This window comes from Eretmochelys imbricata, chromosome 8 (genome assembly GCF_965152235.1).
Source record: "Eretmochelys imbricata isolate rEreImb1 chromosome 8, rEreImb1.hap1, whole genome shotgun sequence".
Classification (NCBI taxonomy): Eukaryota; Metazoa; Chordata; order Testudines; family Cheloniidae; genus Eretmochelys; species Eretmochelys imbricata.
Window position 1 is genome coordinate 7,276,297 of NC_135579.1, and position 15,303 is coordinate 7,291,599.

Consider the following 15,303-nt stretch of genomic DNA (forward strand, 5'->3'; position numbering starts at 1 on the left):
CCTGGACCGTCATCATCCTCAAACAAGCCAAGTGCCTTGGAAACATGAAATAAAAAGGTCCTGCTCCCTGCAGACACCTGGGGGCTGCACTGAGCTGGTCTGGGGGCTGAGAAGGGACAGGTAACAGTATAGTTAGGGAGATGGGGGCTGACCTAGGAGTCCTTTCTGGTGTCATTGCACTAATTGTGGGTTGCCTTGGACAGGATGCGGCCTGCAGTGCAGCTGAACCCCACCAGGCTCCTTCCAGCTCTGAAGATGTTCCTCCTCTTCCTCGCAGGTGAGCATATGGCTGGGCATGAGGGTGATTCTTTGCTGACGGATGATTTCTCCAAGGACGTTTCCCGCTTTGGGGACAGAATGATTAGGGCGATGGGGGGCAGTGGGGCTGAGATGAACACACACACCTGTGCACCCACAGTCCCATGCATAGACATCCACACACGAACACTCACACACACACAGGCAGACAAACACCCACACCAGCATTCATATTTAAAGGGCTAGTGTCACACATTTCTGGTCCAAATCAGGGCCCAATTTCCTTTTCCTACAGGGCTTTGATGCATGTGAGATGAGTCGAGAGGAGGATTCCAGTGGCTACACGCGTGTCTCTCACGCAGCCTTGTGGGGAGAGCTGCAAAGTGCAGCCGAGGTGCTCTGCCAGCCTAGGGATGAACAGTTCTTAGAAGCTGAGTCAGGACTCAGCTGCCATCGCTAGCAGGGGATGAGGCAGGTATCCCCACATTCATTTGCTCCAGGCTCTCCGGCTCACTGAATCTCCCCTCCCAGGTACATGCACAATAGTGCAAAAACTCGGCTTCAAAAATTGTTCTCTCTCTCTTCACTGCTCTGGGCCAGGGAGGTGCTTGTAGCTCAGCAAGGGACCCCACCTCAGCTGCACCCCGCCTGCCAATGGGAGCGCAATGCTTTAGGAGCCCTGGTGGCAGGGCGCTGAGTGGAATACTGTGTGCGCCCTCCAATTCCAGCGCGCTTCTTCTGCCAGGAACAGGTGTGTAGGGGCAAGTCTGAGCAAAGAGGGCAGCTAGGAAGCCGTCAGCAAGGAAGAGCTGACAGGGAGTGGCACAGGAAACAATTCAGGAAGAAGTTGCCTTCTGTATTGCTTCTAAAGGATTTCCTGGAAAGTTTATTTTTGCTCCCCCCCCTTTTTTTTTTTTTTGTTAAACAACATGGTCCAACCTCATCCATGTCTCTTCCCACACTGCCCCATGGGAACAGAGCTGATGGGGAGGGAGCTCCCTAGCGGTCGACCTGTCACATCTAATGCAGGACCCTTCCGGGCCTTCAGAATATGCATCTGGGGCCCTCAGTGAGGAGGGAGTGAGGTGAACTTGCATCAGGGCCAGGGTCATTTCTGTGACACGTGCACTGTTGGCTATAAACACAGCTCTTGGACTCAGCATTTCTGGGGCAAATAAACCAGAGCAAGGGGATTCATAGGAAGCACAGCTATTAGCAGGCTGTGAGGGGCCCTCGGGTGCCCCCTGGCCAGATTCTCACAGCACTGTCCACCCCAAAAGTTCCCTTCCACGATCCCGAGGGCAGGTGTAAAGGCATCACGCCGCAAGATGGTGAATTTGGCTCAGTGCACAAACTTTTAGCGTCCAAGTTTTCAAAGGCTGGCACCTGACTCACACCTGGACAGTTTGCACACTCACCATCTGTGCCATCCCATCCCAAATGTTCACATGAAAACTGAGCTCTCCAGTCCCTTGGGGTGCACTGTTACCTCATACATGTGGGGGGTGGTCATTTAGGTACAGCGCAACACTGGGAGTCGGGAGGACCTGGGTTCTATTCATGCTGGGCCTCAGTTTTCCCATCTGTAAATGGGGGTAATAAAACTTATCTACCGCCTAGTGTTGCTGAGAGGCTAAATGCATCAAAGAGTGCAATGAGCTTTGAGATCCCCAGAGAGAAGTATTCATTCGGATGGTCTGGTTATTGCTGATGGCAGGTATGACAGGTGTGGGGGCTCCATCCAAAACGTGAATGGCTTGGGGGGGCGGGCTCCGAAGGATTTTGACACACACTCTCAATCAAATGAACGGGAGTTGTGTGTCTAAATCCCCTGGTCGGTTCTGAAAACCCCAGGCCGGGTGGCAGTGGCAAGAGTCCATGTGTATTAAGAGCTGCGGTGAAGCCGGCAAAGGGAGCACCCGTGTTGCTGTATGGATCTCAGCCTATGGTGGCAACAGTTAGCTCCAAGTCCGTAGCGATGGAGCCGTGAGGTCATTCCTGAACGCCACAATGGGTTACTTACCCTCTCAAACCAAATGCTCCTGCTCTAGGTTCTGATCCAGCCCCACTGAGCTCAGTGGCTCCATTGCCCCACTCTGGTTTACTCTCTACGCTCTCTCCTAGGTTTGCCAGCTGCGGTGTCTGGAAGCAGCAAGCTGCACATTTCACCCAGCAACCCCGAAGTCATCCTCAGTCTCTTGAGCAACTTCTCACTGACATGCTCGGGGGAGGCCGAGGTGGTCTGGGAACGGGACACGCAGCCCATAGCCGCGTCGCCAGAGTGGAGAGACGGCACCTTCTCCAGCACGCTCACACTCTGGAACGTGACAGGCCTTGACACGGGGGAGTACGTCTGCACCTACAACCAATCCCAGAACCAGAAGCACGCGGAGAGACAGGCCGTCTATGTCTTTGTGCCAGGTAGGGGACAGAGCACCCCCATCCCCTCTCTGTGTGCATCTGTGGGGGATGGAGGCCAGTGGAAGGATGGGGCTGAATTTGAAGATGGTAGAGGGGGGTTCTTCTGCTCTGCAGTAGGGCTGCGGGGGACGACAGGACCTAAGAGAATGAGCGACATATGTGGGAGGCTGGAGTCGCCTATCTGCATCGAAGTGCCCCTGCAGCCCCCCACCCCCAGCGCAGGGGCCTGGTGCAGACCGGGAGAAGTATAGGCCCCCAGGTGGGGGAGGATCATTGGAAAGAAAAAGTGAGTGAAACTCACGTCTTGGAGAACAAGGCACGCAGCCCCGATGGGACATGTCCCTAGTAATAACCCCAGCAGCTTCGGGAGAGAAACGTCCCGGGAGTTTAGCACATCCGTCTCCAAGCAGAGGTGTTGTCCCATCCCGTGGCTCGTGGGAAGTTGCAATCAGGGCTGCAAAGCAAGTTCTTCTCCTGTCTCTCTTGTAACTGGATTGCCTTCCCCCTTTCCCTTCTGCAGACCCCTCCTTGGTCTTCCTCCCCACAACCTCCGAGGAATCATTCATCTTCATGACCGGCAACAGTGAGGCCACCATCCCGTGCCGCGTCACTGACCCCCAAGCCAGGGTGACTCTCTATGAGAGGAAGGTGGAGAACCCAATTCCCGCAGTCTATGACAGGCAACAAGGTTTCAAGGGGTTCTTCGAAGACAAGACCTACATCTGCCGGGCAACGCTAGATGAGCGGGAGGCGGACTCTGAGGCGTATTACGTCTACAGAATCCAGGGTGAGCCACTTCTTAGGTCTGCCCCAGTGGGATGGATCAGAGGGGTCTGGGCTGATCTGTCTAAAGGCAGCTTCAGCCTCTCTCCAGCTAAATATCTTCTTCGGCTGCCCCTCGCTGCGAGGATGGTGTCTGTCTAGGGGGGTCACTGGTGAGTTTTTAAGTGGCTGAGGAGCCCAATTCTTGCCCTGCAGATTTTCCCACAGAAGTGACAGGTGTAGTCTTGGAGGAGACATAGTTGTTGGCTGGAGTGGTGTGCCCGTTCTTTCCTCCTTTGTCGCTTCTCTGTCTCAGGAGCACGTCTGTTCTCCTCAGCGTGAGCTGTGGCTTGGTGTATGGTGTAGCATCACTGTGTTCTGACCGCGGCCTTGCTGGAGAGGCCGCCCTTTCCTGGGTGACAGAGGATTCGGGCACTGCTTTTATGGGGGACATTTTGCTCTCGTTTACCCCAGTGGCTCTCCATTGGCTTTGCCATAATGAGCATGTACCATGGTAAATAAAAGCAGAAGCCAGGCCTCTGGGCTCACTCCGTTCTGAGTTTCCACCACAGTGCTCTAGCAGTGCCCCCAGAGGAACAGGCTCTCCTCTCAGGACTGCAGACCCCCTGTCCCTCCTGCCCTGAGCCATTCCTAATGACAAGCTCTGACGGCAGGCATAGTGCTCAGTGCAGGTCCACGCACTCCTTCCCTGCTGAGCCCGCAGCTCCAGCTCCTGGGGAAGGGAACGGTCTCACAGGGCGGTAAAGTGGGCACAAGGTGGAACACGTCAGAGCCACGCTGGATTCCATCGAGAAAAGGGCTTCCTCTTTGCTTCCCCCGGAGAATTCCCTGGCTCCCCGGAGGTCCCTGGGCTCCCCAGGATCTCTTTAAGATCATGCCCCTGCCTCACTCCACTGTACTTTTTTTCCACTGTATTTGCAGTAAAGCCTAGTGGCCAGAGCCCTGTAACGCTAGGCACTGCACGGTCCTAGACCAAAGAGGCCATCTCTGCCCCAGAGAGCTTACAGGCTGAGTAAGAGACAAGAGACAGCAGGTGGATGCAGACAGACGGGGAGAACAAGGAAGCCATGAGACGATGGTGGGAGGTAGTGGTCCCAGCATGCCAGCTGCCTAGGGTTTAGCTCTCCCAAGCAATGATTCACCCCCTGCTGTTTCCCTCCCTCCTCTTTAGTCTCGTCCCTCAATGTTTCCATCAGCGCGGTGCAGACCGTGGTGAAGCAAGGCGAGAACATCACTGTGATGTGCACTGTAAGCGGCAACGAAGTGGTCGATTTCAGCTGGTTTTACCCTCGCCAGGAGGTGAGTGCTGCAGCCCACGCTCTGTAACCAGATTGGCAGCTCCTCCCCTTGCCGGTTGTGCCAGGAGATAGCGGGCCAAGGCCACATCTGTGTCAAGCCAGGCTGCCCCCTTCACGGCAGGAGCCCCAGGACTCGGCTCCCACAGGGGGTGCACAGCTGCCATCTGGCCACCCGCCATGTGTCTCCCTCGGTGCCCGCCTGACACAGTCTGTGAGTCTGCTACAGGCTTCGGCTTGAGAGTCTGGCTCCTTAGTTCAAGCTTCAGAGACTCATGGATTTAGCTCTGGAGGGCCCCAGTTCAGACTTTGGTGCATTGGCTGAGAGAGCAGCTCTCAGGGTTTAAATTGCTGTCGGGCTCTGGCCCATGAAACCACCACACGTCCACCACAGAGCCCAAGAGGGAGGAGATGCCCCACAGCAGCTGGGAGTCCTGGGCTTTTGACCTAGCTGGCATATGCAGCACACAGCCCTGGCTACCTGGAAGGTGGGGGTGAAGTCAGGGGGCAGCTTGTGGTGGGTCTAAACCCTGCACCTTTTGGGTAAAGCCATTGCACCCCCGCATTGCAAGGTCATGTCCTGTGTCTGTCTAAGGTACGTATCTGGTCCTCATCCTACGTGAACACCTCACAGCCCCACTGGGAGGTAGGGAAGTGCTGTAATCCCTGTTTACAGATGCGAAACTGAGGCACTATGTGGCTTATGTCGGGTCACACAGGGAGTGTGGGGTGAAGCAGGGGACTGAACCCAGGTCTCCCAAGTCCAAGGCTAGTGCCCTAAACCACTGGGCCATCCTTCCTCTGTGGGGGACTCGGCCCGCTGGTCAGTGCTCCCTCCCGCAGCTGGCTGGGCCAGCAATGCAGGGCTGAGTTCAAGTAGACTGAGGAAGGAGGGGGAGCTGTGGGGAAGTACTGCTCACTGGAGCCCGGGCGAGATGGGAGAGCCACTCGCCCCTTCTCTACAAACCCTGCCACTCAGGGGAAGAGTGAGCTCTGGCAGTGACTAGGGAGCGGGGCCAGTGGACTCTGAAGGGAGCTCCTTCCAGCGCTCCTGCCTCTGGGGCCCCAGGACAAGGGCAAGCCCAGAGCTGTGTTCATGCCTGACCCTGCAGTGAGTTCTTCAGCTGGAGAAGGCTGAGGGTCCCCACTGCATACGCAGGCTGATCCAAACACACGGGGAGGTCCAGTTTCCAGTGCTCCCCTGGCCTGGCGGTCTTGTCATTGCTGATCTCACGGGGCGGGGGTCTCCTCTCTCCCCTGCACAGGCAGGTAAGGCCGTGGAGCCTGTGATGGCCTTCTTGCCTGGATCCAGCCATGACATCCGCTCCACCGTGACCATCCAGAACGCAGAGCTGGAGGACGCCGGCACCTACATCTGCCACGTCTCCGAGGTCTACCTCCAGAATATGGACAAGAAGGACATTGAGGTCAACGTGATCGGTGTGTTGCCACACCCTCAGGGCCAGCTAGCTCTGGGCACCAGCTAGCCCTCCAACCTCTCTCTCCCCATGCCACGCAGGCCTGGCTTCATCCCTCTTCCACATGGCCCTGGCAACCCCTGCTCCCAGAAAGTCACTCACCCGCCCCCCAAAGAGGCCTAGACTCACCCTCACTTACTCCCCCATGTAAGAAAACCCCAGCATTTTGCTTATAGCCATGGGCAAGAGACAATGAGCTACTCGTCCATGCTGGGCCTAGGAGATCTGAGGCCCCTTGAGATGTGGCTGGAGTTTGGCTGCAGCCTCCCCAGGACACAGGAGCTGGCTCAGCCAAACACACTCGCCTCATGTGTGTAATTCCTCTCATTTTAAACTGGATTTTATTGAGTGAAACCTGCCCCTTCAGAATCATAGAAGATTAGAGTTGGAAGGGACCTCAGGAGGTCATCTAGTCCAACCCCCTGGTCAAAGCAGGACCAACCCCAACTAAACCATCCCAGCCAGGGCTTTGTCAAGCCTGACCTTAAAAACCTCTAAGGATGGAGATTCTACCACCTCCCTAGGTAACCCATTCCAGTGCTTCACCACCCTCCTAGTGAAATAGTGTTTCCTAATATCCAACCCAGACCTCCCCCATTGCAACTTGAGACCATTGCTCCTCGCTCTGTCATTTGCCATCACTGAGAACAGCTGAGCTCCATCCTCTTTGGAACCCCCCTTCAGGTAGTTGAAGGCTGCTATCAAATCCCCCCTCAGTCTTCTCTTCTGCAGATTAAACAAGCCCAGTTCCCTCAGACTCCCCTCGTAAATTATGTGCTCCAGCCCGCTAATCATTTTTGTTGCCCTCCGCTGGACTCTCTCCAATTTGTCCACATCCTTTCTGTAGTTGGGGGCCAAAAACTGGACGCAATACTCCAGATGTGGCCTCACCAGTGCCGAATAGAGGGGAATAATCACTTTCCTCGATCTGCTGGCAATGCTCCTATTAATGAAGCCCAATATGCTGTTAGCCTTCCTGGTAATAAGGGCACACTGCTTATATCCAGCTTCTCATCCACTGTAATCCCCAGATCCTTTTCTGCAGAACTGCCGCTTAGCCAGTCGGTCCCCAGCCTGTAGCGGTGCACGGGATTCTTCCTTCCTAAGTGCAGGACTCTGCACATGTCCTTGTTGAACCTCATCAGATTTCTTTTGGCCCAATCCTCCAATTTGTCTAGGTCACCCTGGACTCTATCCTTACCCTCCAGCATATCTACCTCTCCCCCCAGCTTAGTGTCATCCACGAATTTGCTGAGGGTGCAAGCCATCCCATCATCCAGATCATTAATGAAGATGTTGAACAAAACTGTCCCCAGGACCAACCCCTGGGGCACTCCCCTTGATACCATCTTCCAACTAGACATCAAGCCTTTGATCACTACCTGTTGAGCCTGACAGTCTAGCCAGCTTTCTACCCACCTTATAGTCCATTCATCCAATCCATACTTCTTTAACTTGCTGGCAAAAATACTGTGGGAGAATAACAAACTCCTTTCCTGCTGTGAGTTTTGCTGGCTTCCTAGAAGCCCTCAGTCTCCAGAGCACCCCACACAGACCTTGGAAGGACCATCCTCCAACTAAAGACGGGTCTGAGGCACAAAGATTGGATCCAGATCAAATTGCCCCAAGATTTCAGGGGCATTGGGCCATCTCTACTCTTAACAAATAGAGATGTGTATCCATATGGCGAGTAGCCAGATCCCCTTCCTAGGGTGACCAGGTGTCCGGTTTTGCACCGGAACTCCTGGTTGAAAAGGGATCCTGGCAGCTCCAGTTAGCACTGCTCACTATGCCTTTGACTGTCCAGTTGGTGCCACTGCACAGCGGGGCTGGCAGGCTCCCTGCTAGCCTCCATGCCACGTGGCTCCTGGGAAGCAGTGGCATGTCCTCTCTCCAGCTCCTATACGTAGGGGCAGCCAGGGTGCTCTGCACACTGCCCCCACCCCAAGCACCATCCCCACAGCTCCCATTGGCCGGGAACCGCGGCCAATAGGAGCTGCGGGGGTGGCGCCTGTGGACAGGGCAGCATACAGAGCCGCCTGGCCACACCTCTGCATAGGAGCCGGAGGGAGGACATGCCACTGCTTCCGGGAGCTGCTTGAAGTAAACACTGCCCTGAGCCTACACCCTTGAGCCTCCTCCCCAGCCCTGATCCCCCCTCCCTCTGACCTCCCTCCCTCCAAACCCCTCAGTCCCAGCCTGGAGCACCCCAAACTCCTCATCCTTAGCCCCACCCTAGAGCCCGCACCCCCAGCCAGAGCCCTCACAACTCCCCATGCCCCAACCCCCTGCCCCAGCCCTGATTCCCCATCCCACCCTCCAAACCCCTTGGTCCCAGCCCGGAGCACCCTCCTACACCCCAAACCCCTCATCCCCACCCCAGAGTCTGCATCCCCAGACAGAGCCCTCACCCCCCCAACTCCAACGCCCTGCCTCAGCTCAGAGCTCCCTTCCATACTCTGACCCCCTCTGCTCCACCCCCCAGCCCGGAGCCCCCTCCTGCACCCCAACCCCCTCATTCCTGGCCCCACCCCAGAGCCCGTACCCCCAGCTGGAGCCCTCACCCCCTCCTGCACTCCAGCCCCCTGAGCCAGCACAGTGAAAATGAGCGAGTGTGTGAGGGTGGGGAAAGCGAGCGACCGGGAGGGGGTAGGGGGGGCGGAGTGAGTGGGGGGCTGGGCCTCAGAGAAGGGGTGGGGCATGGGCAGAGCCTTAGAGGAGGGGCGGGGTGGAGGGCAGGACAAGGGTGTTTGGTTTTGTGCAAGTAGAAAGTTGGCAACCCTACCCCCTCCCACCCTTCTCTCTGTCTCCCCCCAGCCTCCCTGCTCCTTCTCCTTTCCTGGGAGCAGGCCCTGGGATGGGGGTGCTGACCCTGCCCCTCTCTGAACCCTCTGCAGAGCGTGGCTTTGTGAGGTTCCACACTGGTCTGAACAACATCGAGTTGGCCGAGGTGCACAAGAGTCGCACCATCCAGGTGCAGATCGAGGCCTATCCGCAGCCAACCATCCTGTGGCTGAAGGACAATGAGACTCTGTGGGTGGGGAACAGCAGCGAATTCGCCATCACCAGCAAGAACCTGTCGGAAACCAGGTGAGGCGGCCCCGGTGGGTGGGACACAGCCCTCCCCACAGAGATTGGTGTGGCAAGGGCCCAGCAATACAACCGCTCCCATCCTGAGTGGAGCAGGGCGATGGGAATTCTCTGTGCCCAGCCAGAACGTGGTGGGGGGTCCTCCACATTGATCCTGTCTCGACCGTTTGCTGTGCGGTTTCTGTGCCAGCCTCAGGGTTCGGCTGGATGGGAGCGACTCACCCCAGTACGCCTGTTGGGCAGCAGAGAGTGTCTTCCCATCTTCACTGCTCTGGGATCCTTTTCCCTCCAGGTACCAAACCACTCTGACCCTGGTGCGGGTGAAGCAGAAAGAAGGGGGATTCTACACCGTCCGGGCATCCCATGAGGATGACACGCAGGAGCTGTCCTTCTACCTGCAAATTAACGGTGAGGAGGCGGCACCACCGACCTTTGAGACACTGCGGGTTAGAGAGGGTCCTAGCAGCTCCCGCCACAATTCACAGCGGGACATAAAGACCCGGCTGCTTTGACTGCAGCCTTTTTGGGTCATTTTTGTCAGAACAACAGGCGGAAGCAGACAACACCCTCACTCGAAATGTCTCAGATTGATTCACCACTGCCTACTGAAACTAAGCAATACTATTGCCATGTGCATACAACAAACAATTGAAGGCAGGTGAATGCTTCACATTTGGTCCATCAGGTGGCAGTATGTACTGCAAGTGTATGTTCCTGCCTAAAAACAGTCCGAAAATGCCAGTTGTTTTTTGCGGGAAATTTTGTGGGAGAAAGTTGTGGAGGTTTTTTTTTGGTTTGGGGTTTGTTTGTTTGTTTTTTAATTTCCAGTGTTTTTTTTATTTCCCTAGAACCACAAAACCAGAACCACAAAAGATCTGTAGTTTTCAGAAACCGTTTCCAGTCAAATTTCCCAGTTTTCAAAACTCCCGACGTGTGTTACCAAAACATTTTTTCATTTTGCTCAAAAAGCCTTTTTTCAAAAAAAACATGTTGCTGGAAACCTGTCGACCCTCCCTGGGCATAACACGTTCCCAGCGCGGCGGGACTCGGGGGCCCGTCGTGAAATGGGTGCAGGTCTAGCAGACACAGCAGAATGGCACTGACCCCACTTACACTGTGTCTGAATTTGCCCCTTAAATCGCAGCCCATCTGAGGTGTAGAAGTGTTCCCTGCTAGTCCCCCACAAGCTAGCAGGGCAGTCTGGGAGGGAAACCTACTGCCCGCACCACCTCGGCTCACCCTCTGCCTCCAGCAATGGACTTCAAGGGAGGGGACACGCTCATCCTCCATTCCAGTGGCTGGGGGCCCTCAAATTGTACAGCTATTGCTGAAGGGACCATAGCTGTATACACGGCCACCAGCCCAGGCCCCTCCTTGGCCCTCTGCAGAGTGACTACTTACTTCACTCATGTTCTCTAGCATGGATGAGTTCCTGCCCCCTAGCAGTCTCTCTCCAAACACACGGTGGGATCTTGCATGGCTCCAAAAAGGAGGCTTTCCTGCTCCCCTCCTGCTGGCAAAGCAAATGGCTGACTCTCTCTTTTCCCTTCCCAGTGCCCGCCAACGTGTTGTCGCTGAAGGAGAACAGCAATGCCAGCAGTGGGGAGCAGACCGTCACGTGCTCCACTGAAGGGATGCCCCAGCCGGAGCTCAGGTGGTTCACCTGCAACGACATCAAAGGGTGAGGGGGCCTGGTGACCCAGTGCAGGCATGGAAAAGTGTGTAAAGCACCTCTTGCTGGGCGAGGATGGGACTGACAGTTGTGGGTGTCCTCTCACCCAAAGCTCCTGGACCATGCCCTGTAGCACTTCCTGCTGTGAGAAACCGGGAACTGGGCATCTCTAGGCATCTCTGGGCCAAAAGAAATCTGATGAGGTTCAATAAGGATAAGTGCAGGGTCCTGCACTTAGGACGGAAGAATCCAATGCACCGCTACAGACTAGGGACCGAATGGCTAGGCAGCAGTTCTGCGGAAAAGGACCTAGGGGTGACAGTGGACGAGAAGCTGGATATGAGTCAGCAGTGTGCCCTTGTTGCCAAGAAGGCCAATGGCATTTTGGGATGTATAAGTAGGGGCATAGCGAGCAGATCGAGGGACGTGATCGTCCCCCTCTATTCGACATTGGTGAGGCCTCATCTGGAGTACTGTGTCCAGTTTTGGGCCCCACACTACAAGAAGGATGTGGATAAATTGGAGAGAGTCCAGCGAAGGGCAACAAAAATGATTAGGGGTCTAGAACACATGACTTATGAGGAGAGGCTGAGGGAGCTGGGATTGTTTAGCCTGCAGAAGAGAAGAATGAGGGGGGATTTGATAGCTGCTTTCAACTACCTGAAAGGGGGTTCCAAAGAGGATGGATCTAGACTGTTCTCAATGGTAGCAGATGACAGAACGAGGAGTAATGGCCTCAAGTTGCAGTGGGGGAGGTTTAGATTGGATATTAGGAAAAACTTTTTCACTAAGAGGGTGGTGAAACACTGGAATGCGTTGCCTAGGGAGGTGGTGGAATCTCCTTCCTTGGAAGTTTTTAAGGTCAGGCTTGACAAAGCCCTGGCTGGGATGATTTAACTGGGAATTGGTCCTGCTTCGAGCAGGGGGTTGGACTAGATGACCTTCAGGGGTCCCTTCCAACCCTGATATTCTATGATTCTATGATTTCTCGCCCCATGCCCAGACCTCCCACACCTCGCTTACCGTGTCTCCTGTTGGGAAAAATTGGGACTGAATTTTACTGTATAATTGATGCACTTGTGTGTCTAGTTAGTGCTCCATAATCTCAGTCCTGAAGGGGTTTAGATCTCTGCCAGTGGGGTAAAGGAGACGGAGCTCTGGTTGTTCACCTCAGTTATTATTTGTATTACCATAGTGCCTAGCAGCGCCAGCCACAGATGGGAACCCCAGTGCACTAGGGGTACAGACACAGAACAAAAATACAGTCCCTGCCCAAGAGAGCTTCCAGTCTAAGACAAGAGACAACAGGTGAATATGGACAGACAGACGGGAGGCTGGCTTATGTGATAGGCAGCAGTCACAGCACATGTGAATCAGGTCACTTAGGGGCTGACCTTTGGCCTATTGCTGCAGATTGGCACAGCTTGTCCTCACCAGTCTTGAATCTCCCATTTTTGTTTTCTAACATCCTCTGTGAGGCCCCGATATTATTTCTCATGGGACACACAAATATCAGTGGGTGCTCCCCCTGCTGGCTCTGCCGCAGCAGTGCACTGTTCTAAATCTCCATGCCCGGAGCTGCACAGGTACCAGCAGATCCGCGTGTTGTGCTGCGAGAAATGGAGCCCAGCGGCTTGTTCCCTCCAGCCCTCGCCATTCGTTTGTGTCACTTACTGTTTACGAGGAAAGGGGCTGGAACAAGTGCCTCAAAACAGAAGCTGAGATGGGGCTCACTTGAGTCCCCCCAGCTCATCAGTGATGGAGCATGAGACCAAACAAAGGGCTCTGTGTTAGTAGAGATGCAGCGCCAGGGAAGTCAGCGGGGCAGGGAAGCTCACTGGAGGAAGAGCTGTAATCCGCAAGCATTTGCAGGGCACAGGCAGGGTCACAAAGAGCCGAGCTATAACAGCTATAATACAGCATCCTGCAGCGTCATGCAGCCGGGATTGTCTCCCATGTGTGGCTTTTTCAACTGGAAGGTGCGGCACCAAGGAGCAGCCCACCAGGGTCCTGGGGAACAACTCAGAGGAGATCAACCTGCAAACCATCTCTACGTACCACGAGACACTGAAGGTTTACAGAGTGAACAGCACACTGCGGCTCCGCAGGGTGGACGAACCCCTGCTCATCAGATGCTCTGTGCGGAACCTCCTGGGCAGTAACTTTCAGGACATCACCCTGGTCTCACACGGTGAGTTGGCTGGCACTCGCTTTGTCCCACGTGTGCAGGTCTCTGCGCTGTTTGCTGTGGGGTGGAAACTTAGCCCAGGCTGGGGGACTAGTGTCTGCAGCCGGCTCCTTTAGTTCAAGCAGAAGAGGCCTCTTTATGGAGCAGCGTAGCTGGAGCCCTTGGTGCCCATTGGATGTGTCCAACAATTTGTGCCACCTGAATGAGGCAACTTCAGTGCCTGGTATGTGCATGCTTTGCCTATCTGGATAAAATAGCCCCATTCCTCCCCTCCCTCTCCCGGCTCGTCTTCCTGCAGAGCTACTGCCTCCTGCTTTGGAGTCTGTGTCCAAAGGTAACATTTACATATCCCTTTCTTTGCACAGTCCAGTTGTAATGTCCTCTGTCCTGACACCGAGCAGTAACATCAGTGTAGAAACCAGGAGCGGGTGGATGTGCCAGAGCCAGACCCCACAGCGTCGGTGCGAAGGGAGAGCAGGGTGTTTGCACAAACAGATAGCAAGCGGGCATCACCCTCAGTATATTTCACCAGCATTCGTGTGAGCAACTTGTTATCCAGGCTGCAGGCACTAGGGGGAGTCACAGCCACACATTTATAGGGTGTGAGAGGGCTGAGGCTAGGTCACTAAAAAAGGAACCGACACTCTGGGCTAAAGGGTCAGCCGGGCCAGCTCCCACCAAGAGCCAGACCACTGCCTCCTACAGCCCATGGCTCTGTACACAGCCATGAGGTCAAATCTCTTCCAAAAGCCTCTGGGCCGTGGGGAGCTCTCCTGCAGCAAAGGGGCTGGAGCGTCACCACTAATTCCTTCCCACCGCACCCCGATGGAGTGGCCCCCCTCCCCGTGTGTTTGTGCCGCTTTCCAGCACCCCTCGGGGGGATTAGTTCTAGGGACAGGGAATAATTGTCCAGGGTTACCCTGAGTCCAGCAGAGAAGGGAGAGGGTCCTCTCTGGGCATCCCTGGCTGGTCTGGATCAGTGAACACTTCTCATGGGAGTAAGGGCTGGGTACAGCCAGCCAGGGGACACCGCAGAGGCCTGGCTAAGGGTCACTTTCTGTCAGTTTCCAAGGGATGGCACAAAAGCACCAAGATGTGCCCCAGGCCCCAGCAGTGGCTGCCAGGGGTTGAAGTCATCCGGGGAGGTTTGGAGAGGGAGGGAGAGCAGGACTTATGGGACAAGACAGGGCAGGGTCTCAAAGTGGGGCATTTTGGATGAGGCCCTCTTGGCTAGTTTCTCCCAAGTGGCTGCCCTGAGCTCCCCAGGCCACGTGGGGCTGGAGGCATCTGATTGTTTTCCATGTGGTTCTTGTTGTAGCTTTGCCCTTTAAGATGATCATCATCTCAGTCATTCTGGCCTTGGTGGTGGTGCTTGCCGTCATCTTCCTGGTGGTCCTCATCGTCCTGTGGCTGAAGGTCAGAGCGAGCACCGTCTCCCGCTTCGGGAGGTGGGGAGGTCTCCTCCCTTTGACTGCATGCACTGAGAGGGCTTGGCCGGGCTGCAATGGGCAGCTGGGGAACATCCCCCTCTTCTAGCTCCTTGGTGCAGAGCTGGAGGTGCCAACTTCATGGGTGCTCCAGGGCTGATCACCCAGGGAAAAAATTTAGTGCTTAGCACCCACCAGCAGCCAGCGCCCCCCTCACCCTCAGCACCTCGCATCCGCCGGTGGCCCTGCCGATCAACTCCTTCCCCTCCTTCCCAGTGCCTCCCGATCAGCTGTTCTGCGGCATGCAGGAGGTGCTGCAGGGGAGGAGGGAGGAGCAGGGATGGTTGGGGGAGGAGGCAGAACTAAGTAGAAAGAGGCAGGGCAGGGATGGGCGCTTGGGAGAAGAGGTGGGATGGGGCGGGGTCTGGGGTGGAACTGGGTGGGAAGAGGTGAGGCAGGGGCGGGAAGAGGTGGGGAGGCTTGGGGGAAGGGTCAGGTGGGGGCGGGGCCTGAGGCAGAGAGGGGGTTGAGCACGTCCAAGGCCCGGAGGAAGCCGGCATCCATGCCACCTGAGCTCGCCGGTGTGACGCGCAGCGGCGGACCTTCCCTCTGGCCATACTGTGCGAGGCAGCACCGCTGGGATGTCTCCCTGCTGGGGCTGTGGGAAGCAGGGGTGCAGGGTAACTGTCTG

The 15,303-nt window shown here is 55.7% G+C and overlaps 1 protein-coding gene across 1 annotated transcript in view; it reads left to right on the plus strand.

The window, feature by feature from the left end:
- The first annotated feature begins 204 nt into the window (after positions 1 to 204).
- PDGFRB (platelet derived growth factor receptor beta) overlaps positions 205 to 15,303 on the plus strand; it is a 32,017-nt gene continuing 16,918 nt past the window's right edge. The window contains exons 1-10 of the mRNA XM_077824137.1: positions 205 to 277; positions 2,383 to 2,679; positions 3,200 to 3,466; positions 4,634 to 4,761; positions 6,023 to 6,197; positions 9,133 to 9,325; positions 9,618 to 9,733; positions 10,880 to 11,006; positions 12,977 to 13,188; positions 14,504 to 14,601. Coding sequence (XP_077680263.1) covers positions 205 to 277; positions 2,383 to 2,679; positions 3,200 to 3,466; positions 4,634 to 4,761; positions 6,023 to 6,197; positions 9,133 to 9,325; positions 9,618 to 9,733; positions 10,880 to 11,006; positions 12,977 to 13,188; positions 14,504 to 14,601 — 1,686 coding nt within the window. The remainder of the gene's footprint in view (positions 278 to 2,382; positions 2,680 to 3,199; positions 3,467 to 4,633; positions 4,762 to 6,022; positions 6,198 to 9,132; positions 9,326 to 9,617; positions 9,734 to 10,879; positions 11,007 to 12,976; positions 13,189 to 14,503; positions 14,602 to 15,303) is intronic.